The sequence below is a fragment of the Sorex araneus genome, chromosome 5, assembly GCF_027595985.1.
Source record: "Sorex araneus isolate mSorAra2 chromosome 5, mSorAra2.pri, whole genome shotgun sequence".
Classification (NCBI taxonomy): Eukaryota; Metazoa; Chordata; class Mammalia; order Eulipotyphla; family Soricidae; genus Sorex; species Sorex araneus.
Window position 1 is genome coordinate 29,417,814 of NC_073306.1, and position 24,165 is coordinate 29,441,978.

Sequence of the window (24,165 nt, forward strand, 5' to 3'; positions counted from 1 at the left end):
GGACCATATGGGATGCTGGGAATTGAACCCGGGTCGGCCGCGTGCAAGGCAAACGCCCTACCCGCTGTGCTATCTCTCCAGCCCCATAATCTTTATTTTTATTATTATACTTTTTTAGAGTATTTTTATTTGTTTGGGTTTGGGCAACACCCAGAGGTGCTCAGGCGACTCCTGGCAAATAAGTTGGATTTGTTTCTGCCATTTATCGGAAGACCATGGGGTGCTGGGTATCCTCTCTGGACCTTCTGTGTGCAAAGTGTGTGCCCTGGCTCTTTGAGATATATCCCCAGTCTCTGGCATCTTAAGTTGAATTTAACTCACATATTTTGAATCTTTCACAAATTGAATCGCGTTGTTATTGATGTTCTGTATAGAAACCTGAACATGGGTTTCAGATTAAAGATTAATTTTTCCTCAAGAAATCTTGAGACATTCCTCTGCTCTGCTGCTGCTTGAGGACACCGGTCCAAGCTCTTCGTTTCCTTTCTGTGTAGAGTGTGGTTTCCATTCTTTTGGTTACAAGATACCCCTGATGCAAGAAACCACATCTTGGTTCCAGCCTTAAAGGAGGCAAAGGATAAAAGGCACTTTTTTGGGGGAAGACAATAACATTTCCAGATTAGCAATTCCCACTTCCATCTCCTTGCTCTTACAGTGTCGCCTAGTTATCCTAGATACAGGGAGAATTGCAAGACTGGAAACTTTTTCTGTTTTTGTTTTGACTTATACCTAGTGGTGCTTAGGGCTTGTTCCTGACAAGATTACTCCTGGTGCCTGCTGTACTATTGTTCTGGCCCCTTCTCTATATATGTTTTCTAAGTAAATAAATTTTATAAAAAAGTAAAAATGAAATTTTTGTTAAGAGGAAGAAAAGGAAGCATATTCAAAGGGGAACGTGGGCTTCTCTAGAGAGAGGAGAGTTCCATGAATTAGAAGTGGTTTCACATCCCTGTAACTGCTTGATGTTTTAGTGATTTTTTTTTTGTCTCTGCCAGGCATTAAATTTGGGCCTTACACATGCAAGGCAAGTGCTCTAATACAGAGTCAAATCCCTAGTCCTAGTGCTCAGATTTTGCTCAGATTTTAAAAACACAAGCATCATACCCTAAATAACACACATAAAGGAAATAAAGACAATTAAGTAAACAAAAATATAAAGTTCAGTGTTATGCTTTGGCCCCAACTATTAAAGAAAGTATGGTAAAATAATACGATGCTTTTATTCTCTTACTTTAGGCTTAGGAGAAGATAGAAGCCATTTCATGCAAAAAAGAAAGGTTAAGGGGCTGGAGCGATAGTACAGTGGGTAGGGCATTTGCCTTGCATGCGGCCGACCGGGGTTCGATTCCCAGCATCCCATATGGTCCCCTGAGCACCGCCAGAAGTGATTCCTGAGTGCAGAGCCAGGAGTCAGCCCTGAGCATCGCAGGATATGACTCAAAAAGTAAAAAAAAAAAAAAAAAGAAGAAAAGTTAAAGAAGTAAGTTGATATTAGACCAAAAGTATAAGAGACCCTGGTTTTACACTCCATATGATTGCTTGAGCACCACCAGAAGTAGCCTTTGAGGATAGAGTCAGGAGTTGACCCTGAGCACTATTGGATTTGGCCCCAAACCCTTCTCCATCCCAAACCTTTCTCCTCCCCACAAATCATAGTAGACTGAACTCGTTCAGGAGTTAGTCCTGGCAGGAATCGGGTGGGGTGCTGGGGATTAAACCTGGGTCAGCTGTGTGCAAAGCAAGCACCTTACCTGCTGTACTATCTTTTTTTTTTCTCTTTTGGGCGGTGCTCAGCGGACCATATGGGATGCTGGGAATTGAACCTGGGTCGGCCAAACGCCCTACCCACTGTACTATCTCTCCAGCCCCACCTGCTGTACTCTCTTGCTGACCTCTAGGTTGAACTTTTTTTTTTTCATGTGATAGTAGAAAGGGAGTAATCTTAATTGAAATAGAGATAGTCTGGCAAGACAAATTACAAGTAAGTGAGAGCAAACAAGGAGAGATATATATTTGCCAACTTAATCAGATTTTTTTTCTCTGTAAAATGTTCATTTAAATAATCTCAAATGATCTATTGTTTTGTTAGGGGAAAAAACTGGCAGAGTGTGGCTGGGGGAAGACAACTCAATGGGCTGCAGCCTCCAGTTTGCATGAGGGAGCCCAGGATTTAATCTCTGGTAACACATGATCCTCCTGCACCACTGGGTGTGTCCTAAAAAAACAAAAATAAGAATAAAGTTGACAGAGTAGGTACATTATCATTGGGTAAAACACAAATAAACTTCTTTTGATTTTATTTTCTGGGCTACACTGGGCAGTGCTCTGAGCAGTATTTCTCAAGCTATTTCTGGCCGTGGCCACCTTTCAACCTTGTTTTTTTTTTCCCTGTGGCCCTTTCTCACATCCTCCCACCTTTATCCTGTCCTACTGGTTGTCCCCTTAGTCTTATGCTGTGGCTTCTTATTTCACCTGTGTCCTCCCTGGAATAGCCTGAGGGCATACTGGGGACCAAGGTCCCTGATTCAAAAATGACGCTCTGTGTATGGAGGATGGGGGGAACTTCTTGGGTCCCTTGAATACAAAACATGCACTCCAACCCTTTGAGTCATACCAGTACCACAAAGATATTCCTATCTTTGATATTCTGTAATAAAGGCTAAGTAAAAAATTGTGACTATAAAATTTCAAATGAATTTTGATATTAATATGTTGTTGCCACAGCTTGTTAATTACTAATTGTTGGTTGATTCTTTTTTTTTTTCTGGTAACTAATTCCTTTATTTGGGTGAGAGCGTTTGGACCATATTTAGTGATGCTCAGGGGTTATTCCTGGCTTTCTGCTCAGGGATTACTCCTGGTGGTATACAGGAGACCATATGTGGTGCTGAGGATTGAAACTGGGTGAAGACAAATGCCCTATCTACTGTAATTTTTCTCCAGCCTGTTTTAAGTAAACCAACTCTTCCTTCCTTCCTTCCTTCCTTCCTTCCTTCCTTCCTTCCTTCCTTCCTTCCTTCCTTCCTTCCTTCCTTCCTTCCTTCCTTCCTCCCTCCCTCCCTCCCTCCCTCCCTCCCTCCCTCCCTCCCTCCCTCCCTTCCTTCCTTCCTTCCTTCCTTCCTTCCTTCCTTCCTTCCTTCCTCCCTCCCTCCCTCCCTCCCTCCCTCCCTTCCTGACAGTGCTCAGGGGACCATATGGGATGTTGGGGGTTGAACCCGGGTTGGCCGCATACACTATCCTCTAGCCCTGTTAACCAATCTGAACACAACAACAACAACAACAACAAAGTAGTTCATCCTCTACATGGTAGTTGCATTTCTGGAAAATTCAGAAAGTATTAAAATCATGTAAAATAATATGTTTTTCTGTTAGATGATTTTTTGTTTTTATGTAAAATGGAGTTAGAATTCATGTTTAGACATTATGTTCTTCATTGATATGGATGTCTGGCAAGATATTTGAACTTTATACTGCACATGAAACAATGGCTTATCTTTCCTTCCCTCCTTTTCTGTTCTTCTCACGGACCGGGTAAATCATTATTGGTGGTGACTAGAGCTAGAACTGCAGTACTAGAACTCTGCAGTACTGGGGATCAAACTCAGGACTTCTGTGTGCAAAGCATGCACGCTAGCCCTTTGAGCTATCTCCTGGCCTCAGGAACAATGCTTTCTTGTGCAGTACTTTCTCTCCCTTACCCTTCAGGATGTCTAGCATTTATGACTGGCAGCACTCCCTGTCCCCAATCATTCTTACAGCCAGAAAAACATCAAAAACAGCTAAGTGAAGTATTAGAGCTTCTGTTGAAAACTACTGCTTTCAAGTCTGTTTGCCTAGTTTCCACATCACCCCTAGGGTTGTTTTTTTTTTTTTAACTCTTGAATATGTATCTCTCTCATATTTCTCTAAATAAAACTATTTACTTCTCCTAAATTAATTTATAAACTCTATTTGCTTAAAGTTGATGTTACTAGCTTACTGTGTACTCTGTGACTTTTCCTTTTGGTTCTTGGGCCACACCCAGCAGTGGTCAGACATATTCTTGGCCTGTGTGCGGAGATCCTAGGTGCTGCTTGGGGGACCATATGAGGTGCCAGGATTTGAACAACCCCATGCAAGGCAAGCACCTTATCTGCTCTACTGTCTCTTCAATCCCCTGTGGCTTCTTTTTAAATCATTAATAAAGACTTTTATTGTTAATTGCTTTGTAACAATTCTTATGTTCTTGTGTTCTTACTGTTTTTCTGAACTGATTAGGGGTTTATGCTTTTTTGCCCCCTAACTTTCTGTCTCAAGTTTTCTGTCTCAAGTTTATCACTTAGATTTAGAAAACTTTTTTCTTCCCCCACTTTGATGGTGCCAAGTATTGAACCTCGGACCTCACAAGTGCAACACATGTTCTCTAGAGATAAACCATATTCCAGGCCTCCGCAATATTTTTTGAGGTTGTAAAGCTAGGCACTATACCCCAGTAGAGACTCAGGGTGTTTTGTATGTGTGTGTGTGTCTGTGTCTGTGTGTGTCTGTGTGTGTGATTGAGTTTGGGCCACACTACATGTGGCAGTGCTCAGGACTACTCCTGGCTCCATACTCAGGAATCACTCCTGGAAGTGTTTGAGGGAGCAGAAATGGTGCTGGGTGAACAAAATCAGGGTCCATTGCATGCAAGGCAGACAGCTTAACTTCTGTACTAGCTCTCTGGCTCCTTTGCTTAGTTTTATGCACTTTTACTAAAGGTGAAGAATATTCATATGACTTATTGTTAAATAGTTAAATCGGGGCTGGAAATTGTCACAATTGATGGAGCATATGCCTCTTACATGGAAATCCCTGAGTTTGTTCTGCAGGACTGTATGACCCCTTGAGCATCATCAGTTATGACTTTGGCGCGACCTCCTGAGTACTACTGGGTGTGACTTGTAAAACAGTAGCAAAATAAGAATAAGTTTCAGTTGCCTGAATATGCAAATAGTGTAAAAATATTTTAAAATATAATGAGGAAGTAAAATATATAAATTAGAATTGAATTAGAATACTTGTTAATATTTATAACTAATGTACTTGCATAACATAAAAAGGGGGTAGAGAGCTAATGGACATTGTAATTGTTTTCTGTTCTAGGGTCCATAGCAAGTGGTCTACTGATATCTTTTGATAGTTGCATAACTATTTTTTTCTTTCTTGCTTGCCTTTTTAAGATTTTTGACAACAATCTAGGTTTGTTGACTTGAGAATAAGTCCTATATATCAGATATGTTTGTGTGTGTTTGTACGTGTGTGTGTTTGCTATTAGGGATAGCTGAGCATCAGGTATATCAAAACAAGGCAAATAGGGGCCAGAGAGATAGGCTGTGCACATAATTTCCATGAGGCCTGCGTTTAATCCCTAGCACTGCCAAATTTGGCCTTAACATCCCTTTCCCACTCCCCCTCAGACTGCTTAACTTCCTTCATCCCCACTCCCAACCCCCTTGCCAAAAAATGGCAAGGATGTCAGTGCAAGGAAGTGTAAGATAAGGAGATATTTGCAAAGAATTTCAAACAGTATATAGATGTAAGGGTAGGAGAAGGGTGGACAGACAGTGAGCTTGTGATCAGTTTTCTTTGTAAGGAATTTGAACTTCATTATCTAAGTAGTGGTGAACCACTGAAGAATATTTTGTTTATTTTCTTGGCCACGCCTGGCAGTGCCCAGGGCTTCCTCCTGTCTTATGCTTGGGGATCAAACCCTGGTCAGCCGCAAGCAAAGCAAGCACCCTGCCCACTGTATTATCTCTCTATCAAGGATTTTAAGCGGGAGAATAAGATAATTTTGCACTTTGGAGGCATGGGTTGTTTGAAAATCTGACAAGTTGATGCCTCATGTTGATGGGTAGCCTTCCCTTTAACTATTACAGTGCCTTGTATTATGGGAGATAATATTTTTTGTTATTTGGATGTAACAAAAAAACTAATGAATGATTATCGGTTACTTCCAGGCTTTAAGCACACACTTGACTGACCTTCAGTTTGTGGTTTAAAACTCTCTTTAGTAAAAGCTGAAATTATCTTTAACTCCAGTTTTCATTTTAGGAACTGTTCCAAGACTTTGAACAGGAAGAGAACTGTTCCTGACTGTTGCCTATCAAATGTTGTGTTTTTCTTGTGACTATAATAATTTATTTGAAGTAGCAAATCTCAGTTCTCTGTATCATCTTTTTTTAGGGGGATCGGGCACACCCAGTGGTGCTTAGGGCTTACTTCTGGCTCTGTACTCAGATTACTCCTGGTGGGCTTGGGGACCAGGGATGCCAGCAATCAAACTTGGGTTAGTCATGTGCAAGAAAAAAGTGCTCTATCCACTGTACTATTGCTCTAGCCCCCAGGATGACCCTTTACTTAATTTTCTTCTCTTTTATGGTCTTTTTTTGTTTATGCTTTGTCCAGAGGAATTAATAGAACTAGACTTAGAATACAACGTGTGTACCCAGGCTTTTCTTGTAACTTGGAATTGGTTTTTGTGTGTGTGTGTGTTTATGGTTTTTTCCCTTTGTCTTGTGTACTGCTGAAACTCACTTAGAATCTGCAGGAGATTACTGACCAGTTATTTTTTAGGTAGTCTGAAGATATCTATCTTACAGTTAGATTCAAGTTAAACATTTTAGGAAATGCCTCGCATCAGAGGGTGGATAATGTCAGATGCCTAACTTTGAATAGTGCTCAGTCAGACAGCACATTTATCCTTTACAAAGGTCTATTTTAAAATTTTATGTTAAGGGGCTAGAGTGATAGCACAGTGGGCAGGGCGTTTGCCTTGCATGCGGCTGACCCGGGTTCGATTCCCAGCATCCCATATGGTCCCCTGAGCACGGCCCAAAAAGCAAAAAAAAAAAAAAAATTTATGTTAAGTAATAGAGGGTTTTTTTTTTTTGCTTTTTTTGGGTCACACCCAGCAATACTCGGGTTACTCCTGGTTCTGCACAGAGGAATTACTCCTGGCGGTGCTTGGGCAACCATATGGGATGCCAGGGATTGAACTTGGGTCAGCCACATGCAAGGCAAACACCCTACCTGCTGTACTGTTGCCTCAGCCCAGTAATAGAGATTTTTAAAAATAGATTTGAATATTGCTGCGTATATGTTTATATGTATGGTGCTAGGGATCAAACCCAGGGCCTCTCACATGAGAGTCTTGTACTTTTGTTGTCGTGCCACATGGTGGGGGAGGTTTGGGCCACATCCAGGAGTGCTTGGACTATTCCTGGAGGTGCTTGGATGATTACATGCCATGCTTGCAGGTTCAGCCACATGCAAGACAGTCACTTTACTTCTTGTACTATCTCTTTGGTCTACAGATGTTACTATTTTTTTTACTTAAGATTGCAATATGTGGTCCAGGAAGATGAGTCATTTCAAAGGGCTGGAGTGTGTGCTTTACCTATGTAAACTCTGGATTTGATCTCTGGCATTCCATGGAACCCTGAGTAGCACTGGGAGTGACCTCTGAGCAGTGTGCCAGGAATAGCCTCAAAGCACTTCTGGGTGTGATAAGAGAACTGAAAAAAAGTTATAGTATGTAGGCTGGAGATATAGTCCAATGGGTTGCAGAGCAAGCTTTGCATAAAGAAAACTGGGTTCTTTCCCCAGGACTGCTTGGTCACATGAGCATCACTGGGAGTGACCTCTAAGCTCTGAGTTGGGAGTAGCCCCTGATGAGGGGAGCCCAGGTTATCTGGCATGACATGGCCTGAGCACCACCATGTCCTAAGACTCTTATATTAAACTGCCAGTCAGGTTATCTGAGATTCACCAGGAGTGCTCCCTGGGCCACCTGTGCACTGGTTGAAAGACACTCCTGCCCCTGAAAAAAAAAAAAAAGCAGCAGTCTGCCATCCTAAAATGTGTCTTGGGTAAAAGGTTATTTTTTTTAATTTAATTTTTATTTTTTTATTATTTTTTTAGTGAGTCACAGTGAGGGTACAGTTACAGATTCACACCTTTCGTGCTTATTTTTCCCTCATGCAATGTTCCAGAGCCCATCCCTCCACCAGTGTCCATTCTCCACCACCAATGAACCCAGTATCCCTCCCACCCCCTGATCCCATCCCCCCCACCCCACCCCGCCTCTGTGGCAGGGCATTCCAATTTGTTCTCTCTCTCTCCGTAAAAGGTTATTTTTGTAAGAGTGACCCAAAGGTAGAATGTAGTTTGTCTAATATGTTTTATTATTTTGGGAGGCTCACACACAGCTCAGGGGATGCTCCGGGCTTTGTGCTCAGGGGTCACTGGCAGCATGCTTTGGGAACCATTCAGGGTTAGGGACAAAACCTGGGCCTCTGGCATGTAAAACATGTATTCAGCCTGCTGAGCGCTCTCTCTAGCTCTCAGATAATACTTTTCCCACCCGGTCAGTTTGTTCTGTTCTGTTCTCATCCCCGTGATGACCTGGCTCAGCAAGAAATAGCCAGATCTGAGTCGGTACTCCATTTCCAAATTGAACAACTGATAGTGGAGACTAAAAGAACTAGCATAAAAGGAAAATATCTCATAGAAAATGCTTCCCCTTATGCTCAAATCCCCAGGAAAAGGGTCCAAGGGTTATTTAAGCAGGAAGTGGCCAATTTTTACTCTACACCCCAACTTCCAAAGAAATATAAGTAAGATTTGACTTTCAACTGGGGATTGAAACAGGGCCAGAGATCAATACTAGACAAGAAGAACTGTCCTTGCCTCAGAGCCTAAAGAAAGATAAGGACAGTTTGTGCTGTTTCCCCTTTCCCCGAAAAGCCTGGAGATAAGGACAGTCTTCCTCATGTTCTTCCCCACAACCTAACTCTTTTTAAGTTTGCAGATAAGATGAAGTATGCTTCAGGGGATAGAGTATTTTATTTCATTTTCTTTTTTTCTGTTTTGGAGCCATATTTGGCAGTGCTCCGGGCTTTATCCTTGCTCTGTGCTCAGGGATCACGTTCCCTAGCGCAGGGGGCTAGAAGCAGTGTAAAGGATCAAATTGGGGTTGACTGCATGCATAGCAGTACTTAACCCCTGTGCTATTTCTCAGGCCTGCACTGGATGGTCTTTTATTGTTTAGTTTGGGGCCTACTACTCCACCCCCCGCCCCCTTTTCTAAAAACTATATTATTTTCTTTCTCTATGGAAACTTTTTTTTCCTGTGACTTTGTCGCACAAGAAAAATGGCAGGGGACATGAAACCCCCCATGAAGGGTATTTTGTATGAGTCTTTGGCTCTCCCTGACCAAAAAAAATTAGCTGAACTAAATCTGTTAATGCTTTGAGGTTTAACTAAAATTTCATGAAGTTTTCCCTAAGTGTTTCTATGTCCCATCAACTTTTTCACAGTACCTTTGTGCACTGCTGGCTTCTTCAATTTTTTTTCTTATCAATTAGTCCTGTAATTAATTGTTCCCTCTTAGGTGGTAAACTTGAAAATATGGCTAAAGCTTAGCCTTTTTTGTTGTTTACATCCTCCCTATTACCTCTGCCATGAAAAAAAGAAAAGGCCACTCCTTCCCTTCAACAAATAACCTGCTTACATGACAGTCTTTAAGCACTGTCTTCCTGTTGTTCATTGATTTGCTCTAGCGGGCACCAGTAACGTCTCCATCGTAAGACTTGGTCTCCGTTGTGAGACTTGATGACAACTTTTACAAAGTATAATTACAAGTAATTACAAGTGTTATTGTACAGTTTTTATTGTTCTTAGTGTTCCTTATGATGTGCCAGATGGTCTAGGCACTGTAAGACAAATGCAATGTAAGTCTTGTCCTCATGATGCTTTATAACCTACATGAGGAGATACTTATGACTAGAACTGTGTGATGACTGTTATTTTGGTGTTATGAATGCTCTGTAGTAGTGTAAAGAAGCAACAAATATGGGCTGGAACAATAGCACAGAGTGTAGGGTGTTTGCCTTGCACTCGGCCAACCTGGGTTCGATCCCCAGGATCTCATATGGTCCCCCAAGCACCTCCAGGAGTAATTCCTGAGTGCAGAGCCAGGAGTAACCTCTGTACATCGCTGGGTGTGACCCAAAAAGTGGAAAAAAAAAGAAAGAAACAACAAATAATTCCAGGGAGAGTCAAGGAAGGCTTCAGAGAGGAGATGTTGACTTTGGCTTTGAAAAATAAAGTAGAATTTAGGGCCCTCGAAGAAAGGATAGTATTTTATGTAGGTGAAGCATACTATGAAGTGAATTATGAATATGTTTGGCATCAGATTTACTTGTTTAAGAAGTAGCTTTTTTTTCTTGAATAGTTTTTGTTTTGTTTTATTTCTGGGCCACAACTGGCGTGATGCTCAGGGGTTACTTCTGGCTCTGTGCTCTGGAATCACACCTGATGGTGCTCAGGGGACCATATGGGATGCTGTGGATGGAACCTGGCTTAGCAGTGTGCAAGGCATCTACCATCTCTGGGGAATGTTTTCTAAATATTTTGATTATTTTTGTTTTGGTTTGGTTTTGGGTCACATCTGGCGGTGCTCAGGGCTGACTCCTGGTTCTGCATTCTGGGGTCATTCCTGGCAGGGATGGGGAACCATATGAAATGCTGGCTGGGATTTGAACCCAGGTTGGCCACATGCAAGGCAAGGGCCCTACCTACTGTACTATAGTTCCACCCCCTTTCTCGAATATTCTGAATTTCATACATTATTCTAATATCAGATTTTCTTTAAGTTTTGTTTTATTAGGGCTGGATACAATGGTACAATAATGTTAATGTTTGTGGTTTTTGATGTACAAAATTACTGCATCTTCATCACCACCAAAGTACTTAAGAGATTCAAATATCAAGATTTTTGATATTTAAAATTCTCTTAAAGATTTTCTTATGAACTGATAATAAAAAACAATTTAGTGAAGCGTGCATATGCTGCTTTATTGCCTCTATCTCCCCTCTCTTTTTTTTTTTTTTTTTGCTTTTTGGGTTACACCTGGCGATGCACAGGGGTTACTCCTGGCTCTGCACTCAAGAATTACTCCTGGTGGTGCTCAGGGGACCATATGGGATGCAAGGCAAACGCCCTACCCTCTGTGCTATCACTCCAGCTCCATCTCCCCTCTTGAGATACATACTTTCAAACCCTCATACTTTAACTCTGGGATGTGTACTGGGGCGCTCTCTCCACTCTGGAGAAACCTGTGTTGTCTCTTGAATCTCTCCCTCTCCCTGTCCCCTCCCACCTTTTCTCCCTCCTCCCCATATGGTCTCCCAGCACTACCAGGAGTAATTCCTGAGTACCCAACCAGGAGTAACTCCTGAGCATTGCAGAGTGTGGCCCCCAAACAAAAACAAAACAAAAATGATTTAGTGATAGGTTTTTTTGATGAGAGAGTGGGGGAAAAAGCAGCTTTCAGGATGGGGAGCTCCTGTTAAACACTGATGTCTTCTGTAAATAGCATTGGAAAAATACTGCTAGTGAGTTCTTTGTATACAAATGTCTCTTTTAACTTATCCATGCAGAATCTGAAAAGGAAAGCCACTTCTCTTTCATTAGTCACGAGGGGCATGACAACAGAATCATTGATGTAGTAGGAAGAGAGTTGGGTTCCAAATCTTATTTAGTGATCTAGAAGAGGGGAGAGGTAACTGGTGTTTTGCCTCAATCTTTCTCCTTCAAACTCCTACTTCAGTTTTTCTCCTATGGCTCTGAATGTTTTGCTTCATTCTCCTTTTGTCTAACTGTTTTAACATTGTTTTTCTTTCCATTCTAAGATGAACTGTGATGTCTATTCTTATTTACAGATAAATTAAACTTTTGGGGTGATTGATTTTTTTGTCTGCTTTGTTTTGGCACCACACCTGGCAATGCTCAGGGTTTACTCCTGACTCTGTGCTCAGGGATCACTCTTAGCAGAGTTTGGGACATTATGGGGTGCTGGGGATTGAATCTGGGTCTGCCACATGCACAGCAAGTACCTTACCTCTCATTCTATCTCTCTAGCCCCTGTTATTGATGTTTTTAAGGGATGTTAGGAGATTAAAATTAAGTAGAGGAGCTGGAGTGGTACTCCAGTGGGTAGGGTTATTTGCCTTGCATGCGGCCGACCTGGATTCGATTCCCAGCATCCCAAATGGTCCCCCAGCACCACCAGGAGTAATTCCTGAGTGCAGAGCCAGGAGTAACCCCTGAGCATTGCCAGTGTGACCCAAAAAGCAAAATAAATAAGTAAAATTAAGTAGATTGTCATTTGGGGAGAAGGGTTTGAGCCATACTCATCAATCAGTACTGGGGTTATTTCCAGCTCTGTGCTAGGAGTTTGCTCCTGGTAGTATTGATCATAGAGTGGGAGGATCATGCCATGTCAGGGAACAAACCACGGCCACATGCAAGGGAACTGCTTTAACCGCTGTGCTCTTTTTGGTTCAATTGCCACATTTTCTAAAATTAATTACTACTTAGTTAAGTATAATATGTAGCACTGTCACTGTCATAATATCATATGTCACTGTCATAAAATATAATATACTGAAATAAAATTTTTAAAGTCCATAGGATATTGACTTCTTGCATAGTAATTCCCAACTGTACAAGATATGAAATGAATGTTTTTTTGTGTGGGAGGAAAGGAAAATACTCATGATTGCTTAGGGACCATGTGTTGTAGATAATTGAACCCAACCTCCTGTGTTCAAAGTATGTGCTCCAGTCCTTTGAGCCATCTCCATGATCTTTAAATAAAGTTTTTGTTGTTATTGTTTTGTTTTGTTTTGGCACCACACCCAGTGCTGCTCAGGGGACAAGGATCACTGTGCACAGAGGTCACTCCTGATTGTGCTCAGGGAACCATTTGTGGTGCCAGAGATCAAACGTGGGTCAGTTACATGCAAGGCAAGTGTCTTATCTGCTGTACTGTATCTCTAGCCCACAAAACTTTTATTTATTTATATTTATTTATTTATTTATTTATTTTCTTTTTTTGGGTCACACCTGGCAATGCACAGGGGTTACCTCCTGGCTTTGCACTCAGGAATTACTTCTGGCTGTGCTTAGGGGACCATATGGGATGTTGGGAATCGAACCCGGGTCGGCCACATGCAAGGCAAACGCCTTACCCACTGTGCTATAGCTCCAGCCCCAAAGCTTTTATTTTTAAAATCAACACGTAATTTACAAAGTTTGAGAAAATCTTGAGGATATAGCTTTTGTGTTCTAGAGACAATCTTATAGTTTTTAAGTGTTATGTGAGGCTTAAATATGTATCTTAACTTTTGGTACACTTAAAATTCTATAAAAAGTTTTTCTGTTGTCTTTTTTCAATTTTTTTCTTTTGATATTCTAAGATTCATGCATGTTGGTTATTAGGCACCAATCATATTCATTTCCACCAGTTTTTCTAAGGTATTAAAAAGTAAAGAATCGGGGCTGGCGTGATAGCACAGTGGGTAGGGCGTTTGTCTTGTACGTGGCCAACCCGGGTTCAATTCCCAGCATCCCATATGGTCCCCCAAGCACCCCCAGGAGTAATTCCTGAGTGCATCGCCAGGTGTGACCCAAAAAGAAAAAATCTTGAAGTGGTGTTAACAGTATTTTTTTTTTTTGCCAGCATAATGTGAAACACTTTTGGTCTTAAATGGAGTAAACCTAACTAATGGAAGTGAGATCCTAATGTGATAAGATTTTTTTTTAATCCTTAAGCAAATTTCTTCATATGGGAAACTTTATTCATAACAATTAGTTCATTTCCCTCCCTATATACAGTTTTAACAGAGCCCAGGATTTCAGGATTTCATTGTCTTCTTAACTAAAGTTTAATCTTAGAACTGGATTACTAAGGTATTCAATTTTTTTTTCTTCTCCGAGTTCAAAGTCATTGCATTTTGGGCTGGAGAGGCACTTGTCTTGCATGCTGCTGACCTGGGTTTGATCTCCAGCATCCCATATGGTCCCCTGAGTCCACCAGGAGTGATTTCTGAATGTAAAGTCAAGAATAATACCTGAGCATCACTGGGTGTGACTCCAAAACAAACAAGCCCAAATGTTTTCATCTCCTAATGGCTAGCATTCTCTTAGGTCTCAGTTTATCTCAGCTACTTCAAGCCTCAACACAATCTTCTTTATCATTTTAACCTTTTTCCAGAAAATTAGCTTTGTTTGACCTCCATAATATTTTGCCTCCTGTCATAATGCCACTTTTCCTGGGCATGCAGAGAATTCTTGCCTTTCTTTTATAATCATCATCATCATCATCATCATCATCATCATCATCTTTTTATCCTTGCCTTTCTTATACTGTGGGACTTTGCAATGCTGTTGCTTACCACATTTCTTACAAAACATTGAGTGGATTTTGAGTGCATTCACCATGCTTACAAGAGAAGCATCTACTAGGAAAAACCTAACATGATCAGATTTTATAGAAGAGACATTTCTGTTGTGTCTATTCTATCTAAATGGGCATGAAAATATCATGGCGTGTTCTACAGGGGGACACTTTTACTTCTTGTATAGCTGCTGCTCTTAAGCTGCTTTTCTTGTTTTGTTTTATTTTGTAGGTACGACACCGAGCTTCTGGTCAGGTGATGGCTCTTAAGATGAACACGCTGAGCAGTAACCGGGGAAATATGCTGAAAGAAGTGCAGCTCATGAATAGACTCTCCCATCCCAACATCCTTAAGTAATGGCTTTTCCACTTCCTTCTGGGGCTCACTGAGAAAGCTGAAATGTTATTGGAGGCTGTTAAAATAGTGATAAGAGCTAAAAAGAAAGATTTGAGATTCATGCTGGGTCTGTGGGGCTTAGCTATATTTAGGTCCTTTTCTACCTATTGACATAATTTTCTGGTAATTAACAGCATTTAATTAAGCAACTTCTCTCTCCCAAATTACTTTACTCTAGTATTAGCTCATTAGAACCATTATTTCCTTTTGCTGAATTAGAAATTTGTCAGCGAAAAGATGTTAGTTTCTATATGGTAATTTAATTTTCTTAATCACTTTATGGGGGGAATTGTAATTAAATCAGTGAATGGCAATAAGAGTAAAATTATGTCCCCAGCCTATTTGCTCTTAACTTTTAGTACTTGAAGAGGCAGTTTGCCTTTGTGTGTGTGTGTGTGTGTGGTGGTGGGGGGGGGCAGAGATTGAAAGTGATAAGGCAAGTGTAACTGTAAGGCAAATAGTTTACCACTGAGTTTCATCCCTGACACCATAGTTTATTTTATTTTATTTTTTATTTTTGGGTCACACCCAGCAATGCACAATGGTGTTTTATCCCTAAAGATACTTTTAGCTTCAATATCATGGACGATTCTGCCTACATTTTCCTCCATGTACCTTATGGATTCAGGTCTGATATTGAGGTCTTTAATCCACTTTGGTCTGACTTTTGTGCCTGGCATTAGAGGTCAGAGTTTATTTTTTTACAGGTAGCAGTCTAGTTTTCCCAGCATCACTTGTTAAAGAGACTTTCTTTGTTCCACTTCACATTTCTTGCTCCTTTATCAAAAATTAAGTGATCATATATTTGAAAGTCTGTGATAGAATATTTAACTCTATTCCATTGGTCTGTGGGTCTCTTTCTAGTCCAGTACCATACTGTTTTAATTACTACTGCTTTGTAATACAGTTTGAATTTGGGGAAGGTGATGAAGAACCCATTTTCTTTTCCCCAAGGATTGCTTTAGCTATTTGTGGGAGTTTATTGTTCCATAGAGTTTCAATAATGTTTTGTCTTTAACTGGGAAATATACATTCATGGAGGGATGGGTGTTGGAATAATGTATGACTGAAATCCAATCACAAACAGCTTTGTAAGGGTCTGTCTCACGGTGATTCAGTTTAAAAAGTTAAAAAAATAAAAGGAGGTTATGGGAAAAATTTTTATTTAAAAAAATGAAATTTACCTTGAGGGAAGGTCTCCCTAGATTGGTTTAGGAGACGCAGGTGCCACTCACTGCAATACTCACCTGGTAATGTGTTTCTGACCAGTGCTTGGGTTGCTAATACTGGAGTCTGGGTGGGGAGGGAGGGTAGGCTTGGCAGTGTTCAGGAACCATTAAGCCACAGCTGATAGTGCTGGCGAGGGTAGTCTGTGTCAGTGATTGAATCCAGGACCAGGACCTCACATATGCAAGGCATATGCTCTACCACTTGAACCATATCCCCAGTCTGCGCACCCCTAATTTTTTTTCCTTTTTGGGTCACACCCAGTGATGCTCTGGGGTTACTGTTGGCTCATGAACTCAGGAATTACTCCTGGCGATACTCAGGGGACTATATGGGATGCTGGGAATTGAACCTGGCTCAGCTGTGTGCAAGGCAAATGCCCTACCCGCTGTACTATTGCTCCAGCCCCTGCACACTCCTCATTTTTAACTTACAAAAGATAATATTCTTGGGGCCAGAGTGATTGTACAGTGAGTAAGGCATCTGTCTTGCACATGGCCAACCTGGGTTTGATCCCCTGCACCCCATGTGGTCCTCTGAGACTGCAGGAATGTTTCCTGAACGCAGAGCCAGTAACCCGTCAGAATCGCCAGGTGTGGCCCAAAACAAAAACAGCAACAGCAAAAATTTAGAACAAAAGATAATATTCTGTGATTTCACATAACATTTCTAATATATGAAAGATAGTGTTAAGTCTTACCTTGGTCTTTATAATAAGCTGACAAATATTGTATTTAAAGTTTTTGAAACCGTTATAATTTAGACTAAATGTATAATATATAAAGATTGTTACCATTGGGGGCTGGAGCTGTGCATCGCTGGGTATCACTTAAAAAGCCAAAAGAAATTATTATTAATCTTTTAAGTAGGGTGGATTTGCAATTGAATATAACTGTTTCTGTCCTATATAAGTTATCTGTTTTAAACACTTGTGTAAAAACCTAGAAGTAAGTTACTCTCTAAAAGAAGCTCCTATTTGTTTATATCTTTCACTTTTTTTTTGTCTTTTTTTTTTATATCTTTCACATTTTTGCTGGCCTTACTTTCATTGTATATTTTGAATACAACAAAAGGAAATTAACAATGCCCTGGAGTAAGCAGTCCATTTGACTTTTGTTACCCAGTGGGGCATATTAATTATGGTACATCATTCATTGTATTTCCCAAAATTTCTTAAACATCAATCTAGGTATGACTGTTTCATTCACAGTTTAAAATTCTTAGCATTTTAATTTTCTGAATGCTTTTCTAGATGTCTTAGCAATTTCTTTTTTTTTTTAGATTCTTGTTGGTAACTAGCCCTTTTATTCTTCTATATCAATTAAATGGGTGCTTAGGAAAAGTACATAGGTTGTAGTTAGTGAGTTTTGTTTTATTGTTGTTGAGTCACTGTGAGATACACAGTTACAAAGCTGTTTCATGACTGGGTTTCAGTCATACAATGTTCTAACACCCATCCTTCCAACAGTGTCCATTCCCAACCATCAATGACCCCAGTTTCTACTCCTCTCCCCCAGACTACATCTATAGCAGGCACTTTTCCTCCCTCTCTCCCTCTCCCTCTCCCTCTCTCTCTCTCTCTCTCTCTCTCTCTCTCTCTCTCTCTCCCTCTCTCTCTCTCTCCCTCTCCCTCTCTCCTTCTCCTTTTGGGCATTATGGTTTGCCATACAGATACTGATGGGTTTTTATGTTTCTTTTCCTATTTTCAGCAGTTCTTATCCAGAGTGATCATTTTCAACTATCTTTGTCATAGTGGTCCCTTCTCTATCCCAACAGCCTTTTCTCCAAGCACTTGTAACCACGGACCAATCCTCCTGTTCTTGTTACTACTGTCCTTGGGGATTAATCTCATACTATGTTTATTTACATCCCACAAATAAGTGTAATCATCCTATGAGCTTCCATATGACCCAGCAACACGACTCTGGGATTATACCCTGAGGGCCCAAAAACACACTGTAGAAATGCAATCTGCACTTCTGTATTTATCATAACGCTATTCACAGTATTCAGAATCTGGAAACAACCTATATACCCTAGAAAAGACTACTGGTTAAAGAAACTATGGTATATCTACACAATGGAATACTATGCAGCAGTTAGGACAAATGAAGTCATGAAATTGACTTATAAATGGATGGACTTGGAGAATATCATGCTGGATGAAATGAGTCAGAAGGTTAACAGTTTATTCTTTTTAAAAAAATTTTTTATTAGAGAATCACTACGATGTACAGTCACAAACTTATGAACTTTTGTGTTTGCATTTTACTCATTCAGTGATCGTTTACCCATCCCTCCACCAGTGCCCATTCACCTCCACCAATGATCCCAGTATCCCTCTCTTTCACCACCCCCACCCCATCCCCCACCACTACACCCTGCTTCTGTGGCAGGGCATTCCCTTTTGTTCTCTCTCCTTTTGGGTGTTTTAGTTTAGCAATTTATTCTTATGACTTCATTTTTATACTTTTTTTTTGTTACTAGTTAGTAAGTCTCATTCTGTTTTCAGGGTTTATGTAAAGATTGAATTCTCTCTCCCTACCTGCTCCCCACTTTTTTTTTCTGCCCCACATCCTCAGGATTACTCTGGGCTCTGTGCTCAGTGGTCACTTCTGTTGCATCTCAGAAAATTATGCAGTACTGGGGAGAGATTGAACTGTTGTTGGCCACATGCAAGGCAAAATCTTATCCACTGTACTGTCTTTGGTTCACGGTGCTCTATCCTGTGGCACCAGTGCCACATTCATCAGTGCTGGGGGCCAGCAGGGCCACATATGGTAGTGTTGGTGGGCCAAGGATATGATGCTGAGATGGAACTCAGAGTCCTTGAACATGCTAGGTGTGTGGTGTACTCTTTGGGCTATTCCTCTGGACCCCTGAAACCTCACTTTCTCCCCCACTCCTGACTCTACACTCCATTTGGTCTCTGGGCCACACCTGACTGTACTCAGGGATTACTTCTGGCTCTGCACTCAGGGATTGCTCCTGGAAGGCTCAGGAGGATCATGTGGGATTCCGGGGATTGAATCAGGGTCAGCCACATGCAAGGCTATCCACTATACTATCGCTCCAGTCCCCTGAACTGTCTTTTGTAGATGCATAAGCAAAGACAGAAGTATGAAAGAAAGTTTTCCTCACATTGAGATGATTAGATTTAAATTAGGAATAATTCATCTCTTTGAGCCCTAGTTTTTTCACAGATCTACCTTCTCAAGAACTGACCCCAGGAGAGAAGTTGCTGAACAGATGAGGCTTTCAGTCTCTTTCCCTGATTTTTTGGTTGTTGTTGGAGTAAAAAAGTTGTATTTGCTTTGTTTTGGTTTTGTTTTTCTTGGACCACACCTGAAAGCACTCAGGGCTTATTCCTAACTCCATAGCCAGCGACTATATGTGGTGACAGGATAAAACCTGGGTCAGCCCTGTGCAAGGCAAGTGCCTTGCCCACTGTACTGTTTCTCTGGTCTAAAGAAAAATACTTTTGTTTAGAGAAATGTAAGAAGAGTCAGAGAGAGTGAGGGAGAAAGTAGACATCGCTGGCTGGGGTGCGGGCAGCAGAGAATATGTCCTTTCTCTAGCCAGCATGACTCCTCTTATTATCTGGTTTATTTTATATTGGACCTCTGTATCAGAGTTTTGAAGAAAGGACTTACAGCTAAAAATCAAAGACAAAGTTGAAAATCACTGTCAGTGATTTGGAAAGTCTGCTTGGGAAAGAAGGCTGTCTGCATGACCTGCCGGATGATAGGCATCTAATCCTCCGGGCACATCTTGGTTCTCTGCTGGAACAACTATTTTGTGCCCAGCAGGAGTAAGTGAGCTGAACTCCTGTAGTTTTACTTCATCCTTTTTTGACTGTACTCCCCGTACTTCCTTTTTCCCTTTTATCTTTCCTCTCTAATAAGGTTTCTGTTTGGAAGGAAAAGAGTAAACCTGGTAAGTCACAGAAGCAGTAGTTGTATGTATGTTGTTTGTGTGTATTTTTAAAATGCTGTTAAGATTTTTAAGATTGTTTTATCATTAGTTACTCTAACTTATCAGTTAAAAAAAAAAGTAACAATAAAGGACTTTGTTGAGTGCAGGGACTGATTGTTTGGGCCTCTTGTGAATAAAGTTGTTTATGCCAGGAGGTCTTGTGCTCAAGATCAGTAACCCAATCCCATGCCCTGCTCACTTCTATTCCCCAATGGCCTTTCTGAGGACCCGAACCAACATTTGTTCTCATACCCCTTTGTTATCCTTCATGCCATGAGAAATTTAATATTTCTTTTAGACTCCCTGTTCACATTCTAATGTTGACCTTTTTTTTTTTTTTTGGTCACATGCTGATTATATTTTCCTACCTACTTTTTTTTTTTTGTTCACAATTGTTTTAGCCTTCTTTAAAGGCTGTTTGTGACATTATGATTGCCATTTTGTTAAAAGGGAGAAAATGTTTTCAATTCATCTTTTATATTAAAAAAATCCTTTTAGTCTGACAGTAGCAAAACCCCTGAAAGAACATGATTAAAAAAAATAATTTGTGAGGGCCACACCCAGTGGTGTTTAGGGACTATTCCTGGTTCTATGCTCAGAACTGACCTTTAGCAATGCTCACTGTCACTGTCATCCCATTGCTTATCGATTTGTTCGAGCGGGCACCAGTAACGTCTCTCATTGTGAGACTTATGTTACTGTTTTTGGCATATCCAGTACGCCACGGGTAGCTTGCCAGGCTCTGCCATGCAGACGGGATACTCTCACTACCTTGCCGGGCTCTCCGAGAGGGGTGGATGAATACTCAGGGGACCATATGAGGTGCAGGGATTCAAACTAGAGTCAGCTGCATGCAAGTCCAGTGCCTTACCTCCTGTATTATCTCACTGGCTTAAAAACAAAATTTTTCAAAAAATTATTCTTAGTGAGACATAATTGACATGTAACAGAGGATAATTTTTTGATGGAATCACACCAATTGGTGCTCAGGGCTCTGGCTCTGTGCTCTGGGATCACCCCTGGTGGAGATTGGGGGACCATATGAAGTGCCAGGTTTGAAACCTAGGTCTGATGTGTGCAAGGCAAGTGCTTTCTCTGTTAATACTATTTCTCTGACCTCTGGAGGATAATTTTTAATCATTAAACAATTCATTTATTAACAGTTCAATCATTAAGCTATTCAGCATTGACTGCCATTTCTTTGGTAGAGCTTCATTGTCCATTGTCTTACATGACCCTCAAGAAAGCCAAGTTTCAAAAAAAAAAAAAAGAAAGCCTTATTTCTCAATTGTGTTTATCTTTTTCCTATTTTAAGCTCTATTTATTTATTATTTATTTATTTATTTATTTAACTTTTCCCTTTTCCTAGAATGTTTTTTATCCCAGAATCATATAGAATGCTGCTTCTAGTTATTTCTTCAAAGAGACTTTTACTTAGCTTTCTAAAATAGCCATCAAATGTCTGGATAGAAAGGGGGGCCAGAGAGACTTGGGTTTGATCTCAGAATACCATATGATCCCCGGAGCCCAGCAGGAGTAATCCTAGAACACAGAGCCAGGAATAAGCCCTGAGCACTGCTGTATGTGACCTCAAAACAAAAACAAACGAGGGGGGGACGGGAAGAGCCCGGATAGACAGATACTGAGGTTAAGATACTTGCATGAAGCCAATGCTGCTTCTATCCCCAGCAGCACATAGTTCCTCAGCGCTGCCAGGAGGGGTCTCTGAGCACCACTGGAGTGTGACTCAATCTCCTGCCCCCGTAGCCTTGGAACACTGAAAGCCATTCTTCTCACAACCCTCTCACTCTTCTTTGTCTTAAAAGTTCTTTAAAACTCTGGAAAAAATTTATTTGTTGTTTACAGACTTCTGTACAGGGTGAGCTTCCTGGGGGTAGAGCTTTGTCTTATTATTATATCTTCAAAACATACAGAAAAGTTTTTGTAGACATCAGTGTCAATTATGAGCAATTATAAGCAAGCTACTTTGCATCACAGAAACCTGTAGAACACTTCGAAACTGTAGGCAGTTCCCTGCTAGGGTGAAAACAGAACTGTTGGCTTGCTCTTCAAGCCCATGTTCTTCCTTGAACATATATCTTGCTTGATTGTCTGTTTCTTTGCTTGCTTGTTTCCACTCTGGAGAAACCTGTGTTCTCTCTTCAACACATACTTCTCTTATTCTCCCCTCACATCTTTTTGTTTTTTGTTTTGTTTTGTTTTTTTTGCTTTTTGGGTCACACCCGGCGATGCACAGGGGTTCCTCCTGGCTCTGCACTCAGGAGTCACCCCTGGCGGTGCTCAGGGGACCATATGGGATGCTGGGAATCAAACCCGGGTCAGCCGTGTGCAAGGCAAATGCCCTACCCGATGTGCTGTTGCTCCAGCCCTATCTCCCCTCACATCTTTTAAATAAGTTTCAATAAAAACTATCTTGCTAACCTCCACCCCCCAAAAAAAGAAAAACAAAAAAAGTGAAACAGAACTATTGAAAGTTTTCTGCTACACTCAGCAGCCCTCTGAGCTTACTCCAGCTCTGTACTCCTTGCATTGCCCTGTTTGAAATGCTTAGGGGACCATATAGGGTGCTGGGGATCAAATCTGGCTCAGCCATCAGCTAGGCAAGCTCCTTACCTGCTTGGCAAAAGATATTTTGCCAGCCCTGAAAGTTGGTTTTTTTGTGTGTTTTTTGGGTCACACCGTACTATACTCAGAGGTTACTCCTGGCTCTGCACTCAGGAATTACTCCTGGTGGTACTTGGGGAACCATATGGGATGCTGGGAATCGAACATGGGTCGGCTGCCTTCAAGGCAACGCCCTACCCTCTGTACTATTGCTCCAGTCCCCCTGAAAGTTTTTTTTTTTTTAATTTCCCCCTGTTTTCTTTCCATTGTTGCAGCAGCTGAAAAGTCACATATGCTTGGTGTTTGGTTTGCATTCATTCACACTTGATTGTGGTTTTCACTGGGGATCTCACATCTGGTTGCCGTGCTCACATATTTTGCTGAGGTGTTTGGTCCAGTGGTCTCATACTTCTAGTTGAGGTTTTTGCATATGTGCTTTCTGAGTGCTGCACTCTTTTAGTTGTGTTGCTCATGCACATTATCATAGTGATTATCAGGGCTCACACACTTTTTTTTTCCTTTTTGAGTCACACCCAGCAATGCACAGGGGTTACTCCTGGCTCACGCACTCAGGAATTACTCCTGGCGGTGCTTGGGGGACCGTGTGGGATTCTGGGAATCGTGCTAGGCAAACACCCTACCCACTGTACTCTCTCTCCAGCCGCTGGGTTCACACACTTTTGTTGTGGTGCTCGCACTCCTGGCTGTGGTACTTATAATTGTTTTAGTCATGCTCACCAAGGTTTGCAGTGTCTGTACACACCCGGCTTTGGTGAACCAGAGATCAGACTCTGTTGTGGTGGTAGGGTCCTTAACAATAAGCTGCCGGAACTGCACTTTGTGCAGTGAGCAGCACCAGGGTTGCTTCATGCTCGCAAGGCAGGTACTTTGGAACTCATAGCTTCATCGCTTGCAAAGCAGCACACTCTCTCAGGCTCCCAAGAAATCTTTCAAGGAGAGACCTGTACCTGAAAGTTACTAGCCCATATATTGTAAATATCACTACCCTGATAAGAGATAAGTTTGTAAGGATTGAATATGATAAATGATAGGGATGAAGTGCCATATGGGGAAAGAGAGATGAAGGGATAATCTTTTTTTTTTCTTTGCTTTTTTTGGTCACACTCGACGATGCACAGGGGTTACTCTTGGCTCTGAACTCTGGAATTACCCCTGGCGGTGCTCAGGGGACCATATGGGATGCTGGGAATCGAACCCGCATTCGCCACGTGCAAGGCAAACACCCTACCTGCTGTACTATCACTTCCAGCCCCGAAGGGATAATCTTTATAGCAAATGGTACGACTCTTGAGACTTTTAGTTTTCTATGATTTTGTTCTCAGAAAGGCAAGATTATCCTCATGCCACCTTCAACCCCTGTCATCTGCCAGGAAAATTATGAATTTGAAGAAATTGCATTGCCTCTAATAAAAGCAGAAAGATTTTTAAAATATTCACAGCCAGGGCTAGGAAGGAATATGACTTAAAGAGGTGAAGCAGGTTGAAGAGATAACTCAAGTGGTAGAACATATAAGCATGTGCCCTGAGTTTGATCTCTGGTACTGCATTACCTCCTGAGCACCACAGGGTGCAAACTTGAAGGTCTTAGTTACACATCAGCTGAGCTAAGCATTGCTAGAACTAATGCCCCCCCCAGCACCCTACCCCAGCAACAT

General features: G+C 41.3%; 1 protein-coding gene across 1 annotated transcript in view; it reads left to right on the forward strand.

Moving 5' to 3' along the window:
• Positions 1-24,165, forward strand: part of TESK2 (testis associated actin remodelling kinase 2) — a 118,356-nt gene that overhangs the window by 20,920 nt on the left and 73,271 nt on the right. The window contains exon 3 of the mRNA XM_004620560.2: positions 14,498-14,619. Within this exon, the coding sequence (XP_004620617.2) occupies positions 14,498-14,619 (122 nt within the window). The remainder of the gene's footprint in view (positions 1-14,497; positions 14,620-24,165) is intronic.